General features: G+C 34.9%; 2 protein-coding genes across 3 annotated transcripts in view; both read right to left on the reverse strand.

The window, feature by feature from the left end:
- LOC134842127 (cullin-2-like) overlaps window positions 1–22,083 on the reverse strand; it is a 170,277-nt gene that overhangs the window by 73,475 nt on the left and 74,719 nt on the right. The gene's annotated exons all lie outside the window — the stretch shown is intronic.
- LOC134841417 (cyclin-dependent kinase-like 1) lies at window positions 5,750–20,508 on the reverse strand. Of its 2 annotated transcripts, XM_063857390.1 has the most exons (10): window positions 20,398–20,508; window positions 20,154–20,330; window positions 19,897–20,018; window positions 19,560–19,632; window positions 19,402–19,492; window positions 19,135–19,335; window positions 18,921–19,063; window positions 18,654–18,833; window positions 18,554–18,574; window positions 5,750–6,429 (listed from the first exon to the last, which is right to left on the reverse strand). In XM_063857390.1, the coding sequence occupies exons 2-10, from the start codon at window positions 20,319–20,321 to the stop codon at window positions 6,253–6,255; spliced, it is 1,176 nt and encodes a 391-aa protein (XP_063713460.1). In that variant the 5' UTR covers window positions 20,322–20,330; window positions 20,398–20,508; the 3' UTR covers window positions 5,750–6,252. The 2 variants fall into 2 exon arrangements, with proteins under 2 accessions (XP_063713460.1, XP_063713461.1); XM_063857391.1 differs by lacking the exon at window positions 18,554–18,574 and having other exon boundaries at window positions 5,754–6,429.

Consider the following 22,083-nt stretch of genomic DNA (forward strand, 5'->3'; position numbering starts at 1 on the left):
GTGCAAGAACAATACCTGCTCGTTAATTTTGAATTAGGTTTTTTTGGTTTAAACTGACTTTTGGTAACGATTGATAATTGATCATAAACGTTTACCCACTCATTATAATTTAAAGATTCTTAATTTTTTGTTAAAAAAGACAAAATTTTGCTTTTATTCATCCAACAGAAACAAACCTAACGGCAAACGCAATAGGTTTTTGTTCATTTCTGCCTCTTTCTGGATCCATTCTGTTGATTGGTTTCAAAGTTTTCAGATAGCCAGTGAACTCATATTTTAAAGGTTTGTTTTGGCTGATGAGTGTTTTTTTTTGGAAAAAAATAAAAACTGTAATTTCAACGTCTTTTTCATATTGGACAGAACTATCAGATATCACTGTTGAAACACATTCCATCTGGAAACCGCAGTTTAAAGTTTTCAGTACCTCCGCTTTTATGCTCAGTCACACAAATCATTTTTTTTGGAAAGTCATCAAAAAATCGGTAGCTTTAAATCCCTAAGGAACATCGGCTCACGGCTCCGAGAAATCCAACAGCCCTTTGAATAAGTTTTAATTGGAATCAAATTTTTTCAATAGGCAAAAAAAATCAAAAACATATCGCAAACTTTTTTCAAAACAAGCTTATTTTGGAAAATCTGTCGATACTGTCTCTAGCTCAGCCAAGCGTTTCAAGCACAAAATAACTTGTCAGATGCTATGAATACTTTCCTGCCCGGCTGCAACTTGTGCTTCTTCTGAAACCTAATTGCCTCATTTTCTTTTTCATTTGTGGAAAAAGTAATTTGCCCTCCTTTTGTTTAACATTTTTCAATAATGAATTTCAAAATAATCATTACAGCAAACCTCCAAAAAGAAGAAAGAGCGTTAACATATATTCAGAAGTCTTATGAGAAACAAAATTCAAGCAGAAAAGTGCTTAAGTTTTTTAAAATTCATTCAAGAAAGCGCTAGAAAACATAGAAAAAACTACAAACTTCACACATATATAGCTAAATTTTCCATGCTTAAATAAAGCTGAAAGGTTTCTTTGCTCAAAGTGTGACAGGAAATTGGAGCTGTTTAAATTAGCATAAAGCTAAATCAGCATAAATTTTTGCTAGCTTTATTTAGGCGTTATCGCGGTCTTTTTAAAACTATTCTGGAAGAAAATGTCCGAAATTTTTTTTGCTATGGCCATTTAATGGCTGATGCATGACTATTTAATTGCCTTACTACTTTCTACTACAAAAAAAAGCTGAATAAAAACCAAATCAACTTCTTTAATTATGCTCAATTAGAGCCAGACATACTTGTCAACGGGCCGGGCCGAAGTTTTCACTTTCGTCAACGGGCCCCAACGGGCCTTACTTTTATTGACTAACCAATGTTATGTTTCAGTGCGCACTGTACAGCTTGCAGTGTGCTAAACGACATGACTACTACGTTCACTGCCGATTCACTGCAGAAACAAATTCGACGTGACACGAAGCACGAAATCTTTGCATTTGTGGAAGAAGACTCTGGGACGATTTTACTGCATGTGCCATCGCTTGAACACTGTCCTCTGTGATGGCTGGAAGGAAGCAAATCTCAAGTCGCCAGAATTAAAAGAGTACAGCACGTCTGCATTTGAGCTAGTAGCTTACTGTAGGACTTCGGTGGGATTGCAGGAGCAACTGCCAATTACGATTAAGTCAGGTTGTGCGACTCGCGGCTGGACAGCAACTGAACAACGGGCTACAAGTATTGAGAAAAGCAAGGATGAACCCGCAATAGTATTGGCAGGTCGCAACAGACTATATTTACTTTCCGCTATTAACCTGGACCTTAACCGCTCTGTGAGCATTCTGTACAAAACTTTCAGACTTGTATTCAAGAAATTGGTGGCATCCAATTCGCCAACAATAAACCTGGTGATTCCGTGTTATTACAACTTACATAGTCTGCTAAAGCGTATTCCTGGTGACGAACAACCAATACTTGTTCTGAAACAATGCATTATGGATGGTTTGAACAACAAGTTTTACGGGTCCATTAAAGCAATCCATTGGCTTGGTACTTTCCTCGACCCTTCATTCCGGTCGTTTTCATTCATGCCAAAAATTTCAACAAGTGACTTGGAATTTAAGGAAAGAACCATAAACGATGTTGACAAATGGGTACTAGAACAAATATGTCAGTTAAAGCCAAACGCAGACGAAGAACCATCTGTTACCCGACGCCGAGCAGAGCCAACAATTCCAACTCAACAACAAGATTTCTTTTCTGATATGCGCGAAAATTTTGCTGAAAATCAGTCAATTCCTGTGGGCGAGATAGCATATGACGAGCGGGCTTTGCGCTTTTGCGGTTCAGAAGAGATAGAAGTATACAAGTCTCTCTCAATTGCAGTTGCAGATTGTGGTGTTCTTCAATTTTGGAGAAAGAACTCTGACAAGCTTCCACTGTTGTCCAGAGTTGCGCGAAAGGTGCTTGGAACGCAGGCCAATTCCGGGCAGTCGGAGAGGCTTTACTCTGATTGCGGTTTGACGATATCCGAAAGACGGGCAAAACTTTCGCCTACAACCATGGCTTTTAAAAAAGGTCTTTATAAATAAGTAAAACAATTAATTAAAATTGTTTTGAAACAAATTTGTTTTTTACCAAAAAAGCAGCAACGGGCCCCAACGGGCCGAGATTTAATAAATTCCCTGTTTATCGGGCCGCCAACAAGCTCGACTTGAATTATATTGGGCCGGGCCTCAATTATGGCGGCCCGTTAACAAGTCTGGAACCAGATTTCTTTTTCATAACCAGTAGCGGATTTAGGGGGGGGGGGGGGGGGGGGGCGTACTCTTCCCTCCTAAAAGTGCCAAAGAACGCCTTTTTTCAAAAATTTGCTTGCGGTGCAGAAAATTGGGTCAAGTTAGGGTCTTCATAGTGGTTTGCGAGAGCTCAGATAATCAATTTGGTCGACCTAAAAAAAAAGGTCGACAAAATTATTTTCAAAACTTTTTCAAAATCCCCCCTCGAGAAATTCCTAGGTCGGCGCCTGTTCATAACAATGAGATAGCTAGCCGGAACATTTTGCCTAGTATTAGTATTGAGAAATCTGATTGGCTAATAAGTAATTGAATTTCTTTTCGAATATTTCAATTTTTTATGCTATTTTATCTTTATGCTAAAATTACGGTCCCCTGAAAATCAACTATTCAAACCGGTTTTTCTCGACTCTGAGAAAATTTTGTGGTAATTGTTCCATGTTGTTTGAGTGAAAACTGAAAAGATTATTATCATTTATCACCCAACTCATCCCTCTGATTAAGTGTGGTATACCCGATTTTGCGTGGAAAAAATGAACAGAAAACTAAAAGCGCTGAAGTAAAAATTCATTTCATTCAACAGCATTTTGAAAGCTTATATTTTCAAGCTCAACTTTCTTGTTATTGAAGCTATAATGATAGTTTTACGATTGATCAATGTTCACTGAATAGTCAAGTGACGCCTGTCAATCATTTGACACCTGTTCTCATGCAAATTGGACGAGACCTCTCCCCGATTGAAGACACTTTTGATTGAGCTCCTTGATTTAATTCACCATAGATCACGCTGCCTTTTATTTTGACCGGAATTCTGGTTTATCCTTTCAAATAAGAGATTAGAATAAGACTGTATTGTTTGCCAGGAGCGTCTTTGTTAAACCTTCAATCGATTAATAAAAACCAATTCAAGATCAGTTGTACAGCTTGACTTAAATATACTATAGACAATTTCTAATTCAGATTCATTCTAATTCAGTTGCTTCGGAAAAAAATGTTCTATAAAAATCAGGGGCGGATTTAGGATTTTCTCGAAGGGGGGGCGGATTTTCAAAACTTTGTCGATTTTTTTAGGTCGATCAAAATGAGTTTCCGAGCGCTCTCAGAACACTAGCAGATCGCAGGCAAATTTTTGGAAAAACGAGTAAAAAAAGCCGTTTTGGGCACTTTTTAAAAAAATTTGACTGAAAAATTGCGGTTTTTTCGGCGTACGCTTCCCCTCAAATTATTATATGTTGGCGCCGAAAGCGCTTTTAGGATAATTTTAGGATCAGTCAGCCAAAAATGGATATCTCAAAATAGTACAAAGGGGTACCCTTTGGGTCGGCAGGGGTCGAATCCCTGAAGAGCCTTCCCCCCTTAAATCCGCTACTGATATAGAGTACTAAAATTACGAATCCCAAGCAACATAACTTGACCTTTAGTTGACTTATTGCGTAATATGTATGTTATAATTGATATGTATCTCCGTGTATGCATATGCTAACGTAATCATTAAGAAATTAACAAACTAAACTTCTAAATTTATCTACTGCAATTAGCGCAAAAATAGACATGAAAACCATGTTTGATCACATTATAGAACTCAAACTGTAACTCTTTCTTAACTTACATCACCTGTTTAAACTGACGAAATAGCAAAAAAATGAAAGTTAAGAAAGGGCGCGATTACACACACACACACAAAACTATTCATAAAATATCCCTGCACAACTCTTTTGGACAACCCTGATTAAAATGAGGTCTTTTCTGTTTTACGGCTCAAAACTGAAATTTATTTTCATTTGAAAATTGGTTCATATTGCTCTATATTCAGGGGCGGATCTAGGATTTTTTTAGGTCGACCAACTTGATTTTCCGAGATCTCCCAAAGCACTAAAAAGACCTTGTTTTGGCCAAACTTTTATAAAAATTTCTGTGCCGCAGGCAAAATTTTGAAAAAACAGGCCAAAAAAGGCGTTTTAGGCACTTTTTGGAAAAATTTGACCAAAAAATCTCGTTTTTTTTCGGCGCGCGCTTCCCCCTCAAAGCAAGTATATATTGGTGCCAAAGGTGGATATCTCAAAATAATACAAAGGCGGACCCTTTGGATTGTTTGGCAGGGGGTCGAATCCCTGATGAGGGGCGTCCGTAAAGCCACCCCCCCCCGTCACCCGTTAAATCTGCCCATGTCTATACTGATTGGTTAAAACTAATCCAGCAAAATTAAATATTGATTTTTTTCAAAATAGAAGCTCAATTAAAATTTGGTAATTTTTGGCCGTAAAACAGAAAACAACCTTAAGATAGGACATCTTTTTGAAATTTTAAAATTATTATTAGTCAAAACAGAGAGACAAAAACGATAGAAATTTACAAATCATAAACCACACGTGAAGTGAAATAATTGAATCGAGAAATCTCACGTCAAGTGTATGAGATGGCACTAAACGGTTTTCAGGGTATTTGCAGTATTCATTTCTCATAACACGTCCGGTGAATCCATTTTCAATTGATTTGAAAAATGACTTTTTTTGACAATTACAATAAATACTCGACCAATTTTACTTGATGCCAAACCCATGATTGTGCAAGTAAATTGGATCAGATATATTTTATAATTGGATAAATATTTGATATTACTAACATTCCATGACATTTAAGCCGAAAATTTTTTGACGGGATTCGACCGGGCTGTTTTTTGAAAGAATTTTCTTGGCGTTTTGCAAGCATTTATCATTATTAAGACATTCGCATACCTATCAAGTCAGCTATTCTTTCTGGCTCTTTTCAATTCCCCCTTTGGTTTTTTTTCTGAAGTTCGTTTGAAAATTAGTTTGATATGTAAAATCAGTTTAGAACCTCAAAACTGCAATATAACGAGTAAGCGTGAACAAATGAAAAGAATTTTATAAAGTTTTCTTTCATGCAAGTTGCCGCATGAACGAATTTTTTGAAGAAAAAAAATTGAATTATAATTTTACTTTTCTCAACCCCCTCATTCAATTTAGGGAGGAGACAAATCTATTGGTTAAAAGCATTTTTTTTCAGCCGATCAGAATCCATTATTTTGCACAATGACTTACTGCTAAAAGTTGTCATTTAAAATTAGCGTGATATCGTTCACTTAGTTAATAAAGGGGAAATTTTTCACGTTGGTCGGAGAGGAGAGGGGTGTTTGCAAAAGATTCCTTCATCCTAGCAGGCGACGAGAAATGAGAATGAGGGATACAATAATTAAGCATCAATAGGTTTCGAAAGCTTCGATAGAAATAGAAAAGAAAAACTGAAACGAAGTTACTGCTCATATTACAATAACGAATTCTAGTGGTTAGCATCCCAGCTAGAAGTTTTTTCAAACACAGTGCTCGTAATTCGGTCTCGGTTAAGTCCAACTTTCTATTTGTGTAGAGTTTGAAGACACCTATAGGGGAATGGGAAGCGTGGGAAGATGGACAGAGTGACGGTGGGGGGGGGGGGGGGTTGATGTTGTAACTACAGTTGGGGCAGGTGGTCGTTGTATTTGAGGTTGTGGTTGTTGTTGCTGTTGTTATTGTTGTTGTTGTTTCGTTTGCTACCCTTGTCTTCGTGGGGCGCAGGCGACTGGTTGTTCATCATCGAACTCATGTTTGGGTTCAAGCGGGGCAGACTCTGCGTTTGGTAGCCGAAGTTCTGAAAGCAGATCAAATTATTCAACGATTTTTAAAATTTTTTGACTCAACTAGTCGAACTTTCGCTGGTCCCACCACGCTCCTGCCTTGAGATTTTTTCAATGAAATATATTCATGTTTACAGTCCAATTGTAATATGTTATGATATAATAAGCAAATATCTGAATTTCAAAATATAAAGTATTTGAAAAGAATATTTTAAAGTCACTTATTGCAAAAAAAAAACATTTATTTCAGTTGGAGGCGAGGAGACATTTTTTCCACAAATCACAACTAACTAGTTTCAAGTAACAATTACAATTGGTTAATGGGATATTTGCTTGTGCCTACAATGTTAGTGTCCTACGTTGCTTACAAATTCAGACGACTTCGAAATATCTCATAGCTTTATGTTAACTCAACCTTTTTAACAGACATTTGATTAGATTAAGGCCATCGATGAAGAAAAACACTAACATATGACTTTTTCAGCATTTGAAAAGACCCTATTTTGAGCCTTAAATGAAAATATATATAAATTTGCTGTCTTTGTGGAATGGGAAACATACACTCGTCGTCGACCAACACGCACGGACCATAGTGGGGCTCGAACAATCAACCTACCGATCGAGAGGCGGAAGCACTAGACAGTTCAACACTACTCACTTATTGTTCACACTTTCAAAGAAATTACAGAACATTTATTTACATTAATTGCGGCCATTTAATTACGCTTTTTCGACGGAAAAACTTAAATACAAAAAAATCTGAAAAGATATCAATGAACAAAACTCAAATTTGAAAAATATATATTTCACCACCTCTCCTTTTTCATGAATTTATGGGGGTTTGCCACTTTGGGATAATTAAAGCGCATTACATTTGCAATTTTTTCATAGCGCGTAGTGGAATATAACAAGCAATCAGGGATCTGATACAACGAATCGCGACAACCCAATATTTTTGACAAAAGAAGTGTTTTTCTTTTACAAAGAACCCAGTTATTCTTAAAATGTTCAAATGTATTTCAAAAGTTTTAACTAAGTCGAAGTTTAGATCTCTAATATTTCAGCAACTTTGAACCGATAAAGCTAACAAGCTACAAAATCAAACTAGAACTGGAAAAAATCGAAAAAAAACAGGAAAAACTTCAGAGGAGCTTTTTTCCTCTAAAAGCATCTTAAATATATAGACGACTTCAAACTGAACCGAGCCAAAAGCACATGAAAATAGATTCTTCAATAGATATTCATTTCCTGGCCTTTTGTTTAGAAAGTGCGTCACAATTACACCAAATGTGAGATTTGTGTTGTGAAAAGCGAGAAATTTCCAAAACGGAGAGTGATTATGCCACACGTTTGCCAGGAAGCAGAGAAAGGGGAAGGAGAGATAAAAGATATTTGTTTGTTTGTTTGCTTTTGCTATTGATTCACAAAAAAATATACCCACAAATACGCATTCCTTAGTCCTGTAAAAATGCTGCTTTTTATAATTCTACATAACATCACATGCGGTAATATTTGATGACTGCCAGAAAAAATACCAACGTATTCGCAAAATCATGAATTTTTAATCGTATTTTTCAACCATAAAAGCTACGTTTCCAAAACACGTTTGACAAGAGCAGAAAAAAAGCAGCACCAATCTTATGTTTTTCACGGCAACATGATGCAGTAAGAGATGTAATACTTAACTATATGCTCGCATTGACGAGCACAAAAACTACTATTACAGTACTTGGCATGATTTATTCTTCATTAAAATGGTACCAATGTACACACGCTGTCCAGCGAAGCAGAATAATGAGAAATTTAGAAAATATTACATCAAATCGAAGCTGACTTTTGAGTAAACAATTAAAACATAAAAGTAGACCAACTGAAAAAAAAAGAAAATAATTAGAAGAACTCTTAACTTTTAGTTTGATCGAAAAAAAACAATTTATAGGAGGAGCAACTTTAAACGTTTGGGAGTTTCAGTTGACGCTCAAATTAATTCAAGATCAAAAGAGCGGACCGAAAATTAAGAATTAGATCCCAATACAAGTAGCTTAATTTAAGATACCATCGGCGGCGCACAGACATTTCGGCGCCAAAGACAATCAGCCAATTTGAAACTCAGACAATTCGGCCAAATATACAGACAATTCGGCCAGTTTTCCAACTGTCTAGAATCGAAAAAAAAATCGGAATTGGATTAAACTCTCGATTTTAGGGCACATTCAGCCGAATTACCTGGGCGCCAAAAGGGAGCTCACGGCGTCTAAGGGCTGTTGATTGAATCTTGAGTGAAAAAATAAAATTAGGTTCACTGTTTCAAGTCGTGTCTGTACAAAACAGTCCAATACAAAACAGTCCGAAAAAAACATAGCAAAGTACAAAAAAACAGTCCCATACAAAACAGTCCCGAAAATAGTCCGAAAAATAGTCCAAAAACAGTCCCATTGATCGAAGTGATAATTGTTCTAGAAGCTGATAAGTAAATTTATCTCATATTAAACACATTTTGATTCCAAGAAATCCGGATAACAATAGGTAGTATAGTAGAGAAATTAGAACAACCTAGATAACAGCAGCACCCACTCAATAAAAGCAATAATATTCGAAACATAAAAGTAAACGCAATTTAAGAAAATGGAGCCTTTTTTAATCCAAGCAAAAAGAGACAGGTTGTTCAATCTGTTTCATTTGCAAACACTTGACAACACTCAATAGAAACAAAATTCTCTATCTATCGATGGAAATCATACTTACAAACAAAAATTCTGAGTTACTGATTTTTGAAGGGTATGCTTATATTAAACACAGAACACTGGCAGACAACTCCCTTTCCTGGCGCTGCGGACAAAGTAGTTGAAATGGCCGTGTGCGTACAAAGGACGACTCCATTGAGATCGTTAAAAATCACTGCCACTTCCCCGATCCAGCTGACATCGAAAAACGTAAGATCAGAAAAACACTTAAAGATCGAGCAGCAGTATCCGATGTAACACCGCGACAGACTATTTTCGCAGCCCAACGTGATGTGAACTGAGAAACAGCTGTTCATTTACCTAGTTATTCTGCTAATCAGCAAGCTGTAAATAGAGTTCGACGCGAAAAAAGACCAAAGATGGCAGAGCCAACATCGCTGACTGGCTTTGAACTACCACTGGCTCTACAGAAAACCCACGATGGAGAGCAGTTCCTTTTTCACGATTCTGGTCCCCAATATGAAAATCGGGTTATTGTGTTCGCCACGTTACCTGGATTAGACTTACTATCTTCATCGGATGATTGGTTCTGTGATGGAACGTTTTCGACTGCTCCCAATGTTTTCTATCAGATTTATACTATACACGCTTCTATTGAAGGATGCCTTATTCCTATTGTTTACGCTCTGCTACCTGACAAAAAGGAATCAACTTATTGTCGCCTTCTCAGTATTCTAAAAGTTGATTCCCCAAAACGCGTTACAATTGATTTTGAAGTAGCTGTGCGAAACTCAATAATAGCTACCCATCAGAGTGCTCAAATTCAGTTTTGTTTTTTCCATATGAGTCAAAGTGTCTGGCGACATGTTCAGTCGTCAGGCAATACTCACAATTACAACAGTGACCTTAATTTTCGCGAACTTATTCGAATGCTTCTCGCAACAGCATTTCTGCCCGTAGAAGACGTCCCTACAGCTTTCGAGCTTCTGCAAGGTATGGCATCTGAAGAAAGTCAACCAATTTTCAATTATTTCGAGGACACATATATTGGTAGACTGACTTCTCAAGGACGACAGAAGCCCAGATTTGATATGGAGCAATGGAGTTGCCATCAAAGAGTAAGAAACGACCTTCCCCGCACCAACAACGCTGTAGAAAGTTGGAACAGCAATTTCGTGAAACTGGTCAATGGTAAGCATCCATAATTCCCCAAACTGATCGAGAAGTTCCAGGACGAGTAAAAAATGCGGAAATACTGTTGGAAAAAATGTGCGCAGGACAAAAAGTAGCCAGACCCAAAAAAGCGAATTACCAAAAACTCGACAAAAACTTGATCACTATGATTAAGTCATATCAACCCAACGATATCATTGGGTTTTTGAAAGGATGTAGTTATAATATTAAATTATAATCAGATTTTTCTTTTCTTTTTAATTTTCACATTTATTCCATATTGCCAAGCAATAAAATTTTTACAAGTTAATTAATTTCCTTGATTTTTCAAAATTGAGCTAGAGTCGATTTGAAACCGGCAAAATAATGAATACATACAAAGTGTTGATTTTTCTTTTCCCTCCGCCCAACCCTCTAAGGTTGAACCCTTTGTTGTACCCAAGATATACCCGTTATCATATTTACCCGAATTTCAACTTTCTTGATTATTGAGGGTGCCCTCATTTTTAGTCAAAATCATGTATCGAGGGGTCTCGATGAGTGAATACAAAATATTATGTTCCATCAAACAGATACATGAAACATAACTTCATAACATATAACATTTTAGGGGAGAGTATTCAAATAGATATACCAAATCAAGGAATACTCTTTTATGAAATTAATAAGTCGCGACGCAATTGTTAATCTATATGCGCCAGGGAAAACATTTGTTCAACGGCTTAAAATGTCCACCATTTCATCATTAAATAAAAAAAAAACAATCGTAAAGAAAAATTGTAACCGATATGAAGTATGAAACCAGAATGTTTTGTTAGAAAAACATTTTTTGTCATTTTGATTAGTTTTTGACAAATGGGTGACAGATAAAAATAATTATGTCCGATAAGACCTCGGTTTCATTTCTGGTCGTGGCATTTATGGCACTCGAGTTACTACTTAACGAAAAAATAAAAATTCAATCAATTGAAGAGTCTTCAGGAACGCACTGCAATTCAAACAGAGATGCTTAAGCATGCCATTCACTATCAAAACTCGAGCTTTGAGCATTTCACAATTTTAAAAACTTTTAAAAAGCAATAATAGCCTCAAACTATTGCATTTTACTTTCAAGGCCTGTACTTAAGATTTCATTGCTTTAAATTATAGCTCATAAAGATCAAGCAATGCAATTATACAAGTGTAAAAAGCGAAATTAAAAATTTATGAAACGATTGGAAATCAAAGAAAACGAAAAGATCAAGCAATGCAATTATACAAGTGTAAAAATTGCATTGCATAAAGATTGCATAACGATCAAGCAATGCAATTATACAAGTGTAGAAAGCGAAAACAAAATTTAATGAAACGATAGGAAATCAAAGAAAAATTGCATCAATTTTAGCTCACTTTTATTAAGTTCTTTTTTGATTTATTTTCTTCTTAAAGCTCTTTGATTTTTTGGAACAATTTATGATTGGCTTTTTTTGGTAAAACTAACCCAATTTGAGAAATTGGATCATTAAGTCAAATTTTGCATTCGCTGGGAAATCGGAAAATTGAAATCCAGGTTTTCCATTTTTCATTATTCCATTTTTTGTGACTTTTACGATTTCGCTGTTCGATAGTGGAGTTTGCCCTCCTTTCAACAATGGAAATGGACTGAATTTAAAAATAAATCAAAAATCAAACCGTTAAAAAGCTCATTTGAGCCCAAACCAAATTAAAGACTTTTCCTGAAAAAAATCATTGCGACCTTTATAAGAGTTTGAGCTACGTTCATCGACTCTTAACATGTCTGCTTGTGAAAAGGAGGAGCAATTAGATTACCTGTACTCTATTAGGAATGACTTTTGAGCCGGATTGGTAGTCATCCTATGCAACGCGCTAAATTAAAATTGAAAATTGTGCGCGAGTTCATTACCCTAATTTTGCCAAAATAAGAGCCTTGAATCTCTATAGCTTTGCAAAGCCAAGTTTGCTAGGCATCAATATTTTTTAGACTGCAAGAAAAAATGTGTCCGAAAATGCTGGTTAAGAAGTCAACATTATATTTGAAGTTCAAAAAAATCACCGAGCACAAACATTGCAGCCACTCTTCGAAAGTCTTAGAACAATTAAACAAAAATTCCCGCAAAAAAAAATTATCTTAAACACAGGGCCAAGGCACGTTCAAAAGCCATTCATGTAAAAAAAATGGCAAACCAAATTGGTTTTAGAGACACGCAAATAGAGACACGCAAATAGCAGACCGAAATTTGCAAAACTGCAAATCAACTCAAAGGAGCCAAAAATGGATTACATTTTTTTGAGCAAAAAAGTACTCAGGTTCCAATTTTTGTCATAACCAGTCATAAAAATTCTAATACACAAATCGTTTAACTTATGATTCAAATAAATCTCCATTGTCAATTCAGATAAATAATATAAATTTTCGATTTAGATAAATATCTATTGTTGATAGTTTTATCAATGTCTAGAGCAAGACGATTTGTTCAAAGGTTCTCGCAATGATTTTTTTAAAATTCTTTCTTTTTTCATATCAGCCAATGTTGTCTAGATGCAAAACCAAACAGAACATGTCAATACATAATACTCAACTTTTGTCATTTTTTTGAAAAAGCGTTACAAGCAAGAGACGGATCTAAAAGTTTACCTAGGGGGTCTGATTTTTAAAATTTTTGTGAAATTTTTCAGACGACAAAATTGATGTTTCAAGCTCTCCCATAACAACTTTAGAAAAAAACTAATTTTGCACAAATTGTCAACGCCGCGGGAAAATTGTCTTCACGCAAAATTAATGCTGCGTTTCGCAAACAAAAGCAAACAAACGCCAAAAAGTACTTTTAAAAGTGTCAAAAAAGAAAAAAGAAAACTAATGAGTTTTATAAAATAAATGACCTCTACGGGAATTAACCGCCACTCCTCGAAGATTTATGCTTCACAGTCGCCTGTTCTACACATGTTTTTTCAGTATGTACCACTGAAGTTTATCGAAGCCGAAGACAAGCGACAAAAGAAGCTTCAAACTTTACAAAAACACAAATTTACCATAATAATTGGGAACCTATTAGGCTGAAGGCAAGTACATTGACTTTGCGTAAAATCAGTTGGTAAATATAAAACCAAATTGTCTTTTAATTATGCATTTCAAAAATCTCGCAAATGAATTGAATTGAAAAATTTCTGAAATCGAGCTTTAATTAAACTATTAAATAAAAGAAATAACTTTTTTTGTTCATTTGATGAACTACAAAAGCATCAAATTTATTAACTAATTTCTAATCAAAAGTCAAATCACATGGTATTTTACTGCTAATTTTGCCTTTTGCTTTAAAAGTTCCCCAAAAGAGCACTCTCACATTGGGGAAATGCTACCAAAAGTAGCACCTATTCGCGATGCAAGTTGGAAAAAAAATTCGTACTATCACAGAACGCACCACTTTTGAAACACAGATACGAGCTCCACACCACATGCGATACAAAAGAATATGTTAAAATTGAAACCTTCTCAAGAAAAAGCAAATAAAAAAGCAACATTTTCAGTAATACACTCAACTTACCTAAATTATTTGAGTTAAAAAAATTTTTTTTTAAACTTCTTCAAAAACAATTACGTCGAAAAAATCAATCTTTTGATTCATTGATTATAGACATTCCATTTCTTGCTTTTCATACGAGTTAAAGGAAAAATGGAATTAAATTTCGTTTGAAAAAATTTTCCGCTAAATAATTTACAAAAAATGACGATTTTGTACTTTCTATGAAAATTAGTTGCCAAAATAAAATTTATAACATACATCTTGCTCAAAATATAACCAGAAAATTCTTCTCTCTTTACTGAGAATGAAAATGATGAGACAAGAATTGAATGAATGAAGAAAACCAAAACTTCTTTTATCTACCAAAAACTTTGCACAAATCCTTCAAACCCAAAACTAATTGCAGGCCCGTAAAAACATTCATATACAAGCCTACTTGTATTGCTTTCTAATAATGTAGAGAAAAACAGAAAAACAAAATTATAAAACGAACAAAGAAAAGTGTTTAAAAATAGAAGCGAAAGTTTTCATGAAATTACCACTAAAAATTATACGTAGAAATGTAAAAAAAACCTCTGCAATATTAAGAAACCAATCCAATTATATCATTCTGAATATAAAATGAAGTTAATACACATTTATTTGATAAATAGTTTTTCATCACAGAAAAAAAAGTTATCAATTGAACAAAAACACCAACATTCAAATACTGTCATAAAATTTAAACCAAAAATAACCGAACCCTCTATTCCCATGCAAAACACACTACATGCCTTCGCAAGCAAAAATAATTACAAAATTACCACAGGATATACAAATCTTTCCAGAAAATTTCAGATTTTTCACAAAATTTTGGCATATTTCAAACATTTCGATTTGTTATAATCCGAAATAGACTTACAACGACCATGCACAAACTTAACGAGAAGAAAGTGTTGGTTTTTAGAAGCTTTACAAAAACCAATTCGAAAAACTAACCAGAAGCCATGGTCAAAAAACTGATATCTTTTCTAAATCTTTTTCGCTATTAACAAAAATTTTGGTCGGCATAAAAAGAAAATCTTTCAAAATCATATTTACGGTGCTCAAAAAAGAATGAAAAAAGTTTCAATTTTTTTAGAAAGCTTATACTAATGAAACATATATCAAGTAAGCCGACACGCGACCGACAAAAAATGCATTTGTTTTTTTTTGGAAAATTCTGTTACATTAGGTACAGTACTTTGGTAAAAAAAAACATTAAGGAACAGATTCGTATTGTTATGGTAAGTTAATAACATTACTGATTTAACTAGAATGACCAATTTCAGTCATCCCGATTTTAATAGTAAGCGATTGGACTCGATGAAAAAATGAAACAATTAGATTTAACGCAGAGGCGAAGCGATATAACACAGCCATAAAAAAAAAATTAAAAAAGGTTAGAAAAAAACTAGGTGTGCAAAAATAATGATTTAAAAAATGTATTAAGTTCAAAGTCCCACTTGAACTACCGTGACCAACACTTGTGTGATCTACAATGAAAGTTGCTTACAGAACAAAAAGAATCAGTTATGTGGCAACTAAGCCGACAATCTTTGAGCAGACACAGATTGAACCGAAGAAAAATTATTGTATGAAGATTGTTTTTAACTCTTGCAAGTCTTCCATTGAAACTAGAATGCATAACATTTGCACTTGCAGCTGCAATCAAAGTTGCTTACAGCAAAAGCAAAATCTCTGATGTGACAGCTAAGCGAACAAAACAAGAGCAGACAAAAGAAAGTCAGACAAATGCATGCAAACTGAAAAAAAAGGTCCGACCGAGACTCGAACCACAGACCTTATGATGCAAAGGCTACTGCTTTATCCCTAGTACAACTGGGAAGGAATTAAATGTTTCACAGAGGCGAAAGGGAGCTTCGCGCCACTTACCAAACAACACAAACATAAAAAAGCATAAATCGAAAAAAAATTAGATGTTGAAAAAAAATAGATGAGCCAAAATTTTCATAAGTCTCGATGAAAAACAACTAGGCGACCAGCTGGAGATACGCGTTTGAAATTAAATGAACTTGATAAAGTGATGCGGCACAAAAACGGCGAATTCAAGAATTAGACTTTGCAAAAAACTTTAGTTGTTTCTCTACTAAAACAAGTGCAAAGAATAAAACAAATTTGAGATAATCAATTTTCCCATGGAGAAACAGTTATCGCAACCGGTTCATGTATTTGAACTTTTCATCTCAAATTTAATTGTGTACATTTTCAGAAAATTCAAAAAGTTTCTTTAAAACGGTTAAAAGACATTCCAAATCCCTTTTTTTCTCGACCGGGTTTCTCGATTTAACACAACCTGACCAATGCCCGGTAGTTTTCGCTTAAAGTCAATAAGTTTCCAAAGAACCGTCAAGGTTTCAAAACTTTGACTTGATTAAAGGCCATGACGTTTTTCGCAAGCAAGCTGGGCATACAAAATTATAAAATTAAGCTTTTAACATCCTGTTGTTTCGATTAAATCTATGATTTCAGATTTGGCAGGATAGTTAGCGAGAAAGTCGACAAACCGGTCAAAAAATATAAAATTTGATTTTTCCTAAAAACCAAAGCTTTTTGTGTGCAAAAAGGAAGACTCCACTTATACAAAAGATTCGCGCAACCTCTATTTTCGATAGAACCAAAATCTCATATTTGGAAAGCAGTTTTCGAGAAAAGCAAAAATTAAAAAAAAAAAACGTTAAAAAAAATGCAAAAATTTGACTTTTGCGAAGGCCATAACGTTTGGTGTCAAAAAACTGCGTGTAGTCGCATAAGCAAATGAGCTTCCCGCAATCCGTTCTTTGAATTGAACCCGGCGGGGTAGTTTTCGAGAATATTCAAAACATTTAAGAAAAAGGTTAAAAAGTCAAAAATTTGACTTTACCGAGGGCGATAACATTTTGATGTAAACAAATTTTGTCGCGCAGCTGTTTATGCAGGGGATGTTTTTGAAAAGATTCTATTCGTTGAAACCGAAAACTCAGATTTGAGAGGGTTAAGTTTTGAGAAAACGAAAAAAAATAGGGGTCAAATACTCCCCACAGACTTTTTCAAAGGCTGTATACAGAAGGTTTAAGTAAAAGAGACTCTAGAGGAGTATGCAGGCACACAGAGGAGTAAGAAATCTTTCAATTGATACTCCTTGCTTTGAAAATCAGTAGAAGTTTCTGAGAAAAAAATTTCTGATAAAAAGTGAAAAAAATTTTCTAAACGAAAAAAAAAAAGTAATTTCAACAAAACGATAGGTAAACTTACAACCAACTTGAAAAAAGCGGAGAAGAGTGTTTCGATCGTGTTTCCCCCAAAACGACCCAAAATTAGTTCATCAAGCTGATAAAAAATAGGCCGAAATAATTTGGGCCGAGGAACTTTTTTAAGGAAACAAAAAAAGAAAGGAAATACGAAGTCAAGGTTCCCAAATGATTCCAAGATGTGATAACTAAGCCGGCTACAGACAAGCAGAGAATCAAATGGCCGAAAATTTTAATTCAAACAGAACAGGTAATAAGAAGAGAAAAAAGCTAAGATCTTAAGAGAAGAGAAGAAGTGAAAAAAGAAAAGAAAAATGCAAGAAAAGTTGTTTACAGCAATACGTTATTACGTCTTAAGAAAAGTTATTACACTTGCTCTCGCAAGTGTAATAATCGCTAAAACACCGTTACAAAAGATTTGTTGTAAAATAACATTAATGCGGTATTCAGCCACTCTATTTTTGTCTAATTTAGTTTGAAAATCAAAAAAATCCAGATTAAGTTTTATCGAGACTGGATGAGATATCAATTTGACCATTTGCGCTTTTGCTGGGGTACCTTTCACTGGGTTAAAGTTTTAAAAAATATTCCTCGCCATAGTTCCTTGCCACCCACTTTAGGAGGTGGTCAAATCACTGAATATTAACGGTTGATGTCTAGGTGACTCATAATACTCCGAATACAGTAATTTGAATAAAGCAATTCAAAAAGGATTTTATAAAAAAGTGGGAGGAGTTGAATTAAGATATAAGTTGTAAAAATGAGGCAACAATAGCTTAAATAATTTTTGAAACGCAGTAGAAGTAAATGAAAGTTTAATCTCCCGTTCATTCTTCCATTTAGGTGTCTGAAAAACGGAAACATTCAGATCCGTTGTTCTTTACACTGAGAGATCTTTTTTGATTTCCCGATTCACAACTGCGAAAAGGCTCAATTATATTATTATTCTCAAGTCATTACGAAAGTTGTTTGCGGCACCTCGTTTTGCTATAAAAGAAACCAAGTCCACGGTTCCTTCCCATTTGATGATTCTTATGCACAATCTAGTAGCAACAAAAAGGTAGAAAACTCCCAGCCAACAGTTTTTATGGCTTACTCTACCTATTTGAATCTAAAACCGCAAAAAGAATAACTAGCAAATATTTCCATTTTTTCTGCTGGTTTTTCTCAGATATATACATTTATATCCTATTTTTAAAAAAAATTAAATGCACACCTTACCTTATTTTCGAAAAAAAATTGACTCGCTTCATGCGATTAGAACATGAATAGGTTGAAAAGTGCAACTAATCTTTGTAAAACATTCATCATATCTATGTTAGATATTATGTCATATGAAACAGAATTATCCATTGGAATTGAGTTGAAATTGATTAGTCTTGTACATTTATCTATATAAGAACAGATATGAGAACTTTCAGACAATTGCATAAAAGTGTCAATGAAATTTGCTGTAGTCCAGCAGATTTTGAACGTGAAAATTTACTATACCGGTAAGTTAAAGACATAAGCCTGAAAACAATCTGATTTTGTTGTTCAATCGCGGCATGATGAAAAAATCTAGAAAATATGACTCGTGTTTTCAACTCACGTGAATAGCGTTTCTTTTGTCTTTAACCTCCTTATTTCTTTTTCCTCCTTTGCTCCGTTCATTGCTATGACTATCCATGTTGTTTACTCCACCCGCACCATCCCAATAACTTGAGAAGTACTGGTGATCAAGCAACTGTTGGCAGGTCATGCGCTTAGATGGGTCCAAGTACAGGCAGTTCTAAGAAACGTAGAAACAAATTATACACCATGGATGACTTATTGCAAGCTCTTAATACTATTATCTCAAAAAATGTGAGCAACATACTTTAAGAAAATCCATGGCTGGTTTGCCCACAATAAGAGGCAGTTTTTCTTCCAGTGGTTCTCTTTTAGCAGGCTCGGGGATTGAAAGTCCTTTGAAGTACTGATTTTGTGAAAAAATTGTTTTATGACGATCAATCAGGTCACCTGTAGCAATACACAAATATAATTGACACATCGCAAAAATTGCTTTTTTGCAAAAAAAAAAGAAATCATGCCCAAAGTTTTCTCGATGAGGTATAACTGATCCACGTCACTCCGGCCAGGCCATAACGGTGCACCTGTAAGTAGTTCAGCAAAAACGCATCCAATTGCCCAGACATCGACCGGTGGTCCATATTGCGTATCACCGACAAGAAGTTCAGGAGCTCGATACCAACGTGTCGCAACATAGTCGGTATAATCATCCCCAGGTCCAGCTAAAAATCACAATAGTTATAATGCAAAATCAAATATTATATTTTGAGAGTTTTAAAGAAACTTACTCAATATTCTAGCAAAACCAAAATCGCATAGTTTTATTTGACCGTTTTTAGTAATGAGTATGTTTTCTGGTTTGACGTCCCTGTGAATGCACTAAAACAAAAATAACCATTATTTTCTCTGAAATCTTTTTGCAATAAATATCCTAGAGAGGAATTACGTTGTGTTGATGACAGAATGCGACAGCCTGTAAGGTTTGGTATGTTATACGCTTCGTGGTATTTTCGGGAACTCTGAAACAAAAACGGCATTCAACTAATTTTTGGCAGATATTTAGCATTGTGCTTGCTCCAAGATTTTATTCATCTGAAGAATACCAGATTTTTAAAAAACTTATTTCCAAATGTTACCGATTCTCAATTCAAAAATTTTTTGACTTTAGTTGGGTCGGCCAGATCTTTTAACCCTCTGATGACCTTTTCATTCCATCGAAGACTAAATTTACAAAACTTCTACTGAATTATGAGCTTCGATTGAATTCAGATGGTGAAACTTACCCTCTTGGTGAGCGTTCCAATTCGTTTAAAACTGTGTGATCACAATATTCAAAAACCAGATGCAGACGTTTTTTACGACGAAATACTTCCATGAGGTTAACTAGATTCGGGTGCTTCAATTGCTAAAATATACATATTGTTAACGTTTTATTGAAATTCAAAAATTGAACAGAAAGTTGAATGAAACATTGAACTATTGAATTAATTCTCTAGATATAATGCGATCTCTTGAATATATCAAAACGTCTTGTACCAACCTTCAACATTCTAACTTCACGCAAAGCAATTTTCTTTATGAGGGGATCATCCTCAGATTCAACGAACTTCTTAATAGCGACAGGTTGACCCGTATCTCGGTTCCGACATTTGAAAACATGGCCGTAAGAGCCTTCTCCAATTTTTAAAATTTTTTCGTATTTCTCCATCGACTGCACCTAAAATGATAGGTAATTAACACAAACAAATCAACAACGAAAACGAAAAAAAATTATAACGGCATACTTCTTTGATATTGCTGGATCGTAAATAAAAACAGCAAACAAACTACATGGAACTGAACGTGAATGGGTAAATTTGTGAACGGCTAAAATTTTAATAAATTTTTCGGTACTTGTTTTGTTTAGAAAACCATGCAGGATAGTTCTGAATCGCTTAAATATTCGAAAAACTATAAATTAAAATTTGATTTTTTCCTTGCAAAACAAATCTCCATGCATTATAGTCCAAAGAATCCAAATAATTCAAATAATCCAAACAATCAATCCAAATATCAAAATCATCCCCTCATTCTCAAGTCAGCTGAAAATCTGGCGCAGGCATATCGAAATTGTGCTTCCGATATACTGAAATAATTCCCCTCAACAACGCAACAGAAGATGACAATCTCAAAAACAATAACTGTGACAAAAGATGACCACAAACTTCATACACTGACAGCTATTGCTGCCCCCGAAGCAGAGCAATTTATAACCAGCATCAAAATCGAAGGAACCAATCTAGTTAACAGGACGGTATTTTTCCATGGGAAGCTTTCCAAGGTCTCATAATACAAAGAACATTTACCCTTAACTAGCCAAAATCAAATTAACGAATTTGCCCTATAAATGCAACTATATCGAAGCGAAATTAATTCTCCCATTGCCAGAAGACATAATTCATAGCCCCATAATCCAACGAGAGACCTGTATCGTAACTAAAGCGAGTCAGTATGTTTACACGGAAAGTGCAATTTTAGAAGTTAAATAACAAAACGAAGCACAAGGGAAAAAGCTGACAGACCGGTCTTACAAAACGAGAATGGATGCCTTTAAAATCTGGGAAGGTGTAGAAATCTCGTTTCACATACCTCCACTACATGAATGTCAAAAATTCAAGATCCCTCGACGCCAAGAAAAAGGTCATCACGATGATTGTTGCAACATCGGAAACCAAAAAACCAACAATTCAAATAATCAGTCCCCACAAAAACCAAGCTCCAATAACGTCAGCGACGAGAAAAACGATGACGAAACAACAAGCGATAAATTTTGTAATGGCAGCGAAAATATTGAAAGAAAGAATGTCGAAACACCACCATCTAGAGTTTTGGTTAAGGAATCTAAAACAAAAGTGCAGCAATTGCAAGCGAGGAAAAACAAAACGATAAGGTTCTCAAGAATCAGGTCGTAGATTTTCATTCTTATTCTGCGGGAAAAAAAGACAATTTAAATATCGAAAATAACAAACAGAAATGTTCCTCTGACAGAAGAATGCTTACAATAAAAGAGCGCGAAATTTCACCAATCTCTTGGTCAGTTTCACCAATCTCTTGGAAGAAAAGGCCTAAAGTGAAATCTAAAAATTATGGAGAAGACTTGGTTGGAGGGAAGTTAATTTTAGAAAAATTTCCATGTGCGAAAAACCAGACATTTTTTTCGTTAACATTTTTAGCATAGGAAATCCAGCTAAATTAAACTAACTTACCAAAAATGCCAAGTATTAAAAAAATCGCCCAGTTCCATTTTGTGCATTCAGGAAGCAAAAATATCAAACCTACAAATATAGATCTGAGTTTACTGGATAAATATAATGTTTAATTTGATTTCATACCGTGCTCAAATAATTCTGGTGGTTTCTTAATATTTTGGTCATCAAACTTCAGTTCTGCTAAAAGAATTGCTTCAAGTACAGCTTTTCAATTGTTGAAGT

The sequence above is a fragment of the Symsagittifera roscoffensis genome, chromosome 3 (assembly GCF_963678635.1).
Source record: "Symsagittifera roscoffensis chromosome 3, txSymRosc1.1, whole genome shotgun sequence".
Lineage (NCBI taxonomy): Eukaryota > Metazoa > Xenacoelomorpha > Acoela > Convolutidae > Symsagittifera > Symsagittifera roscoffensis.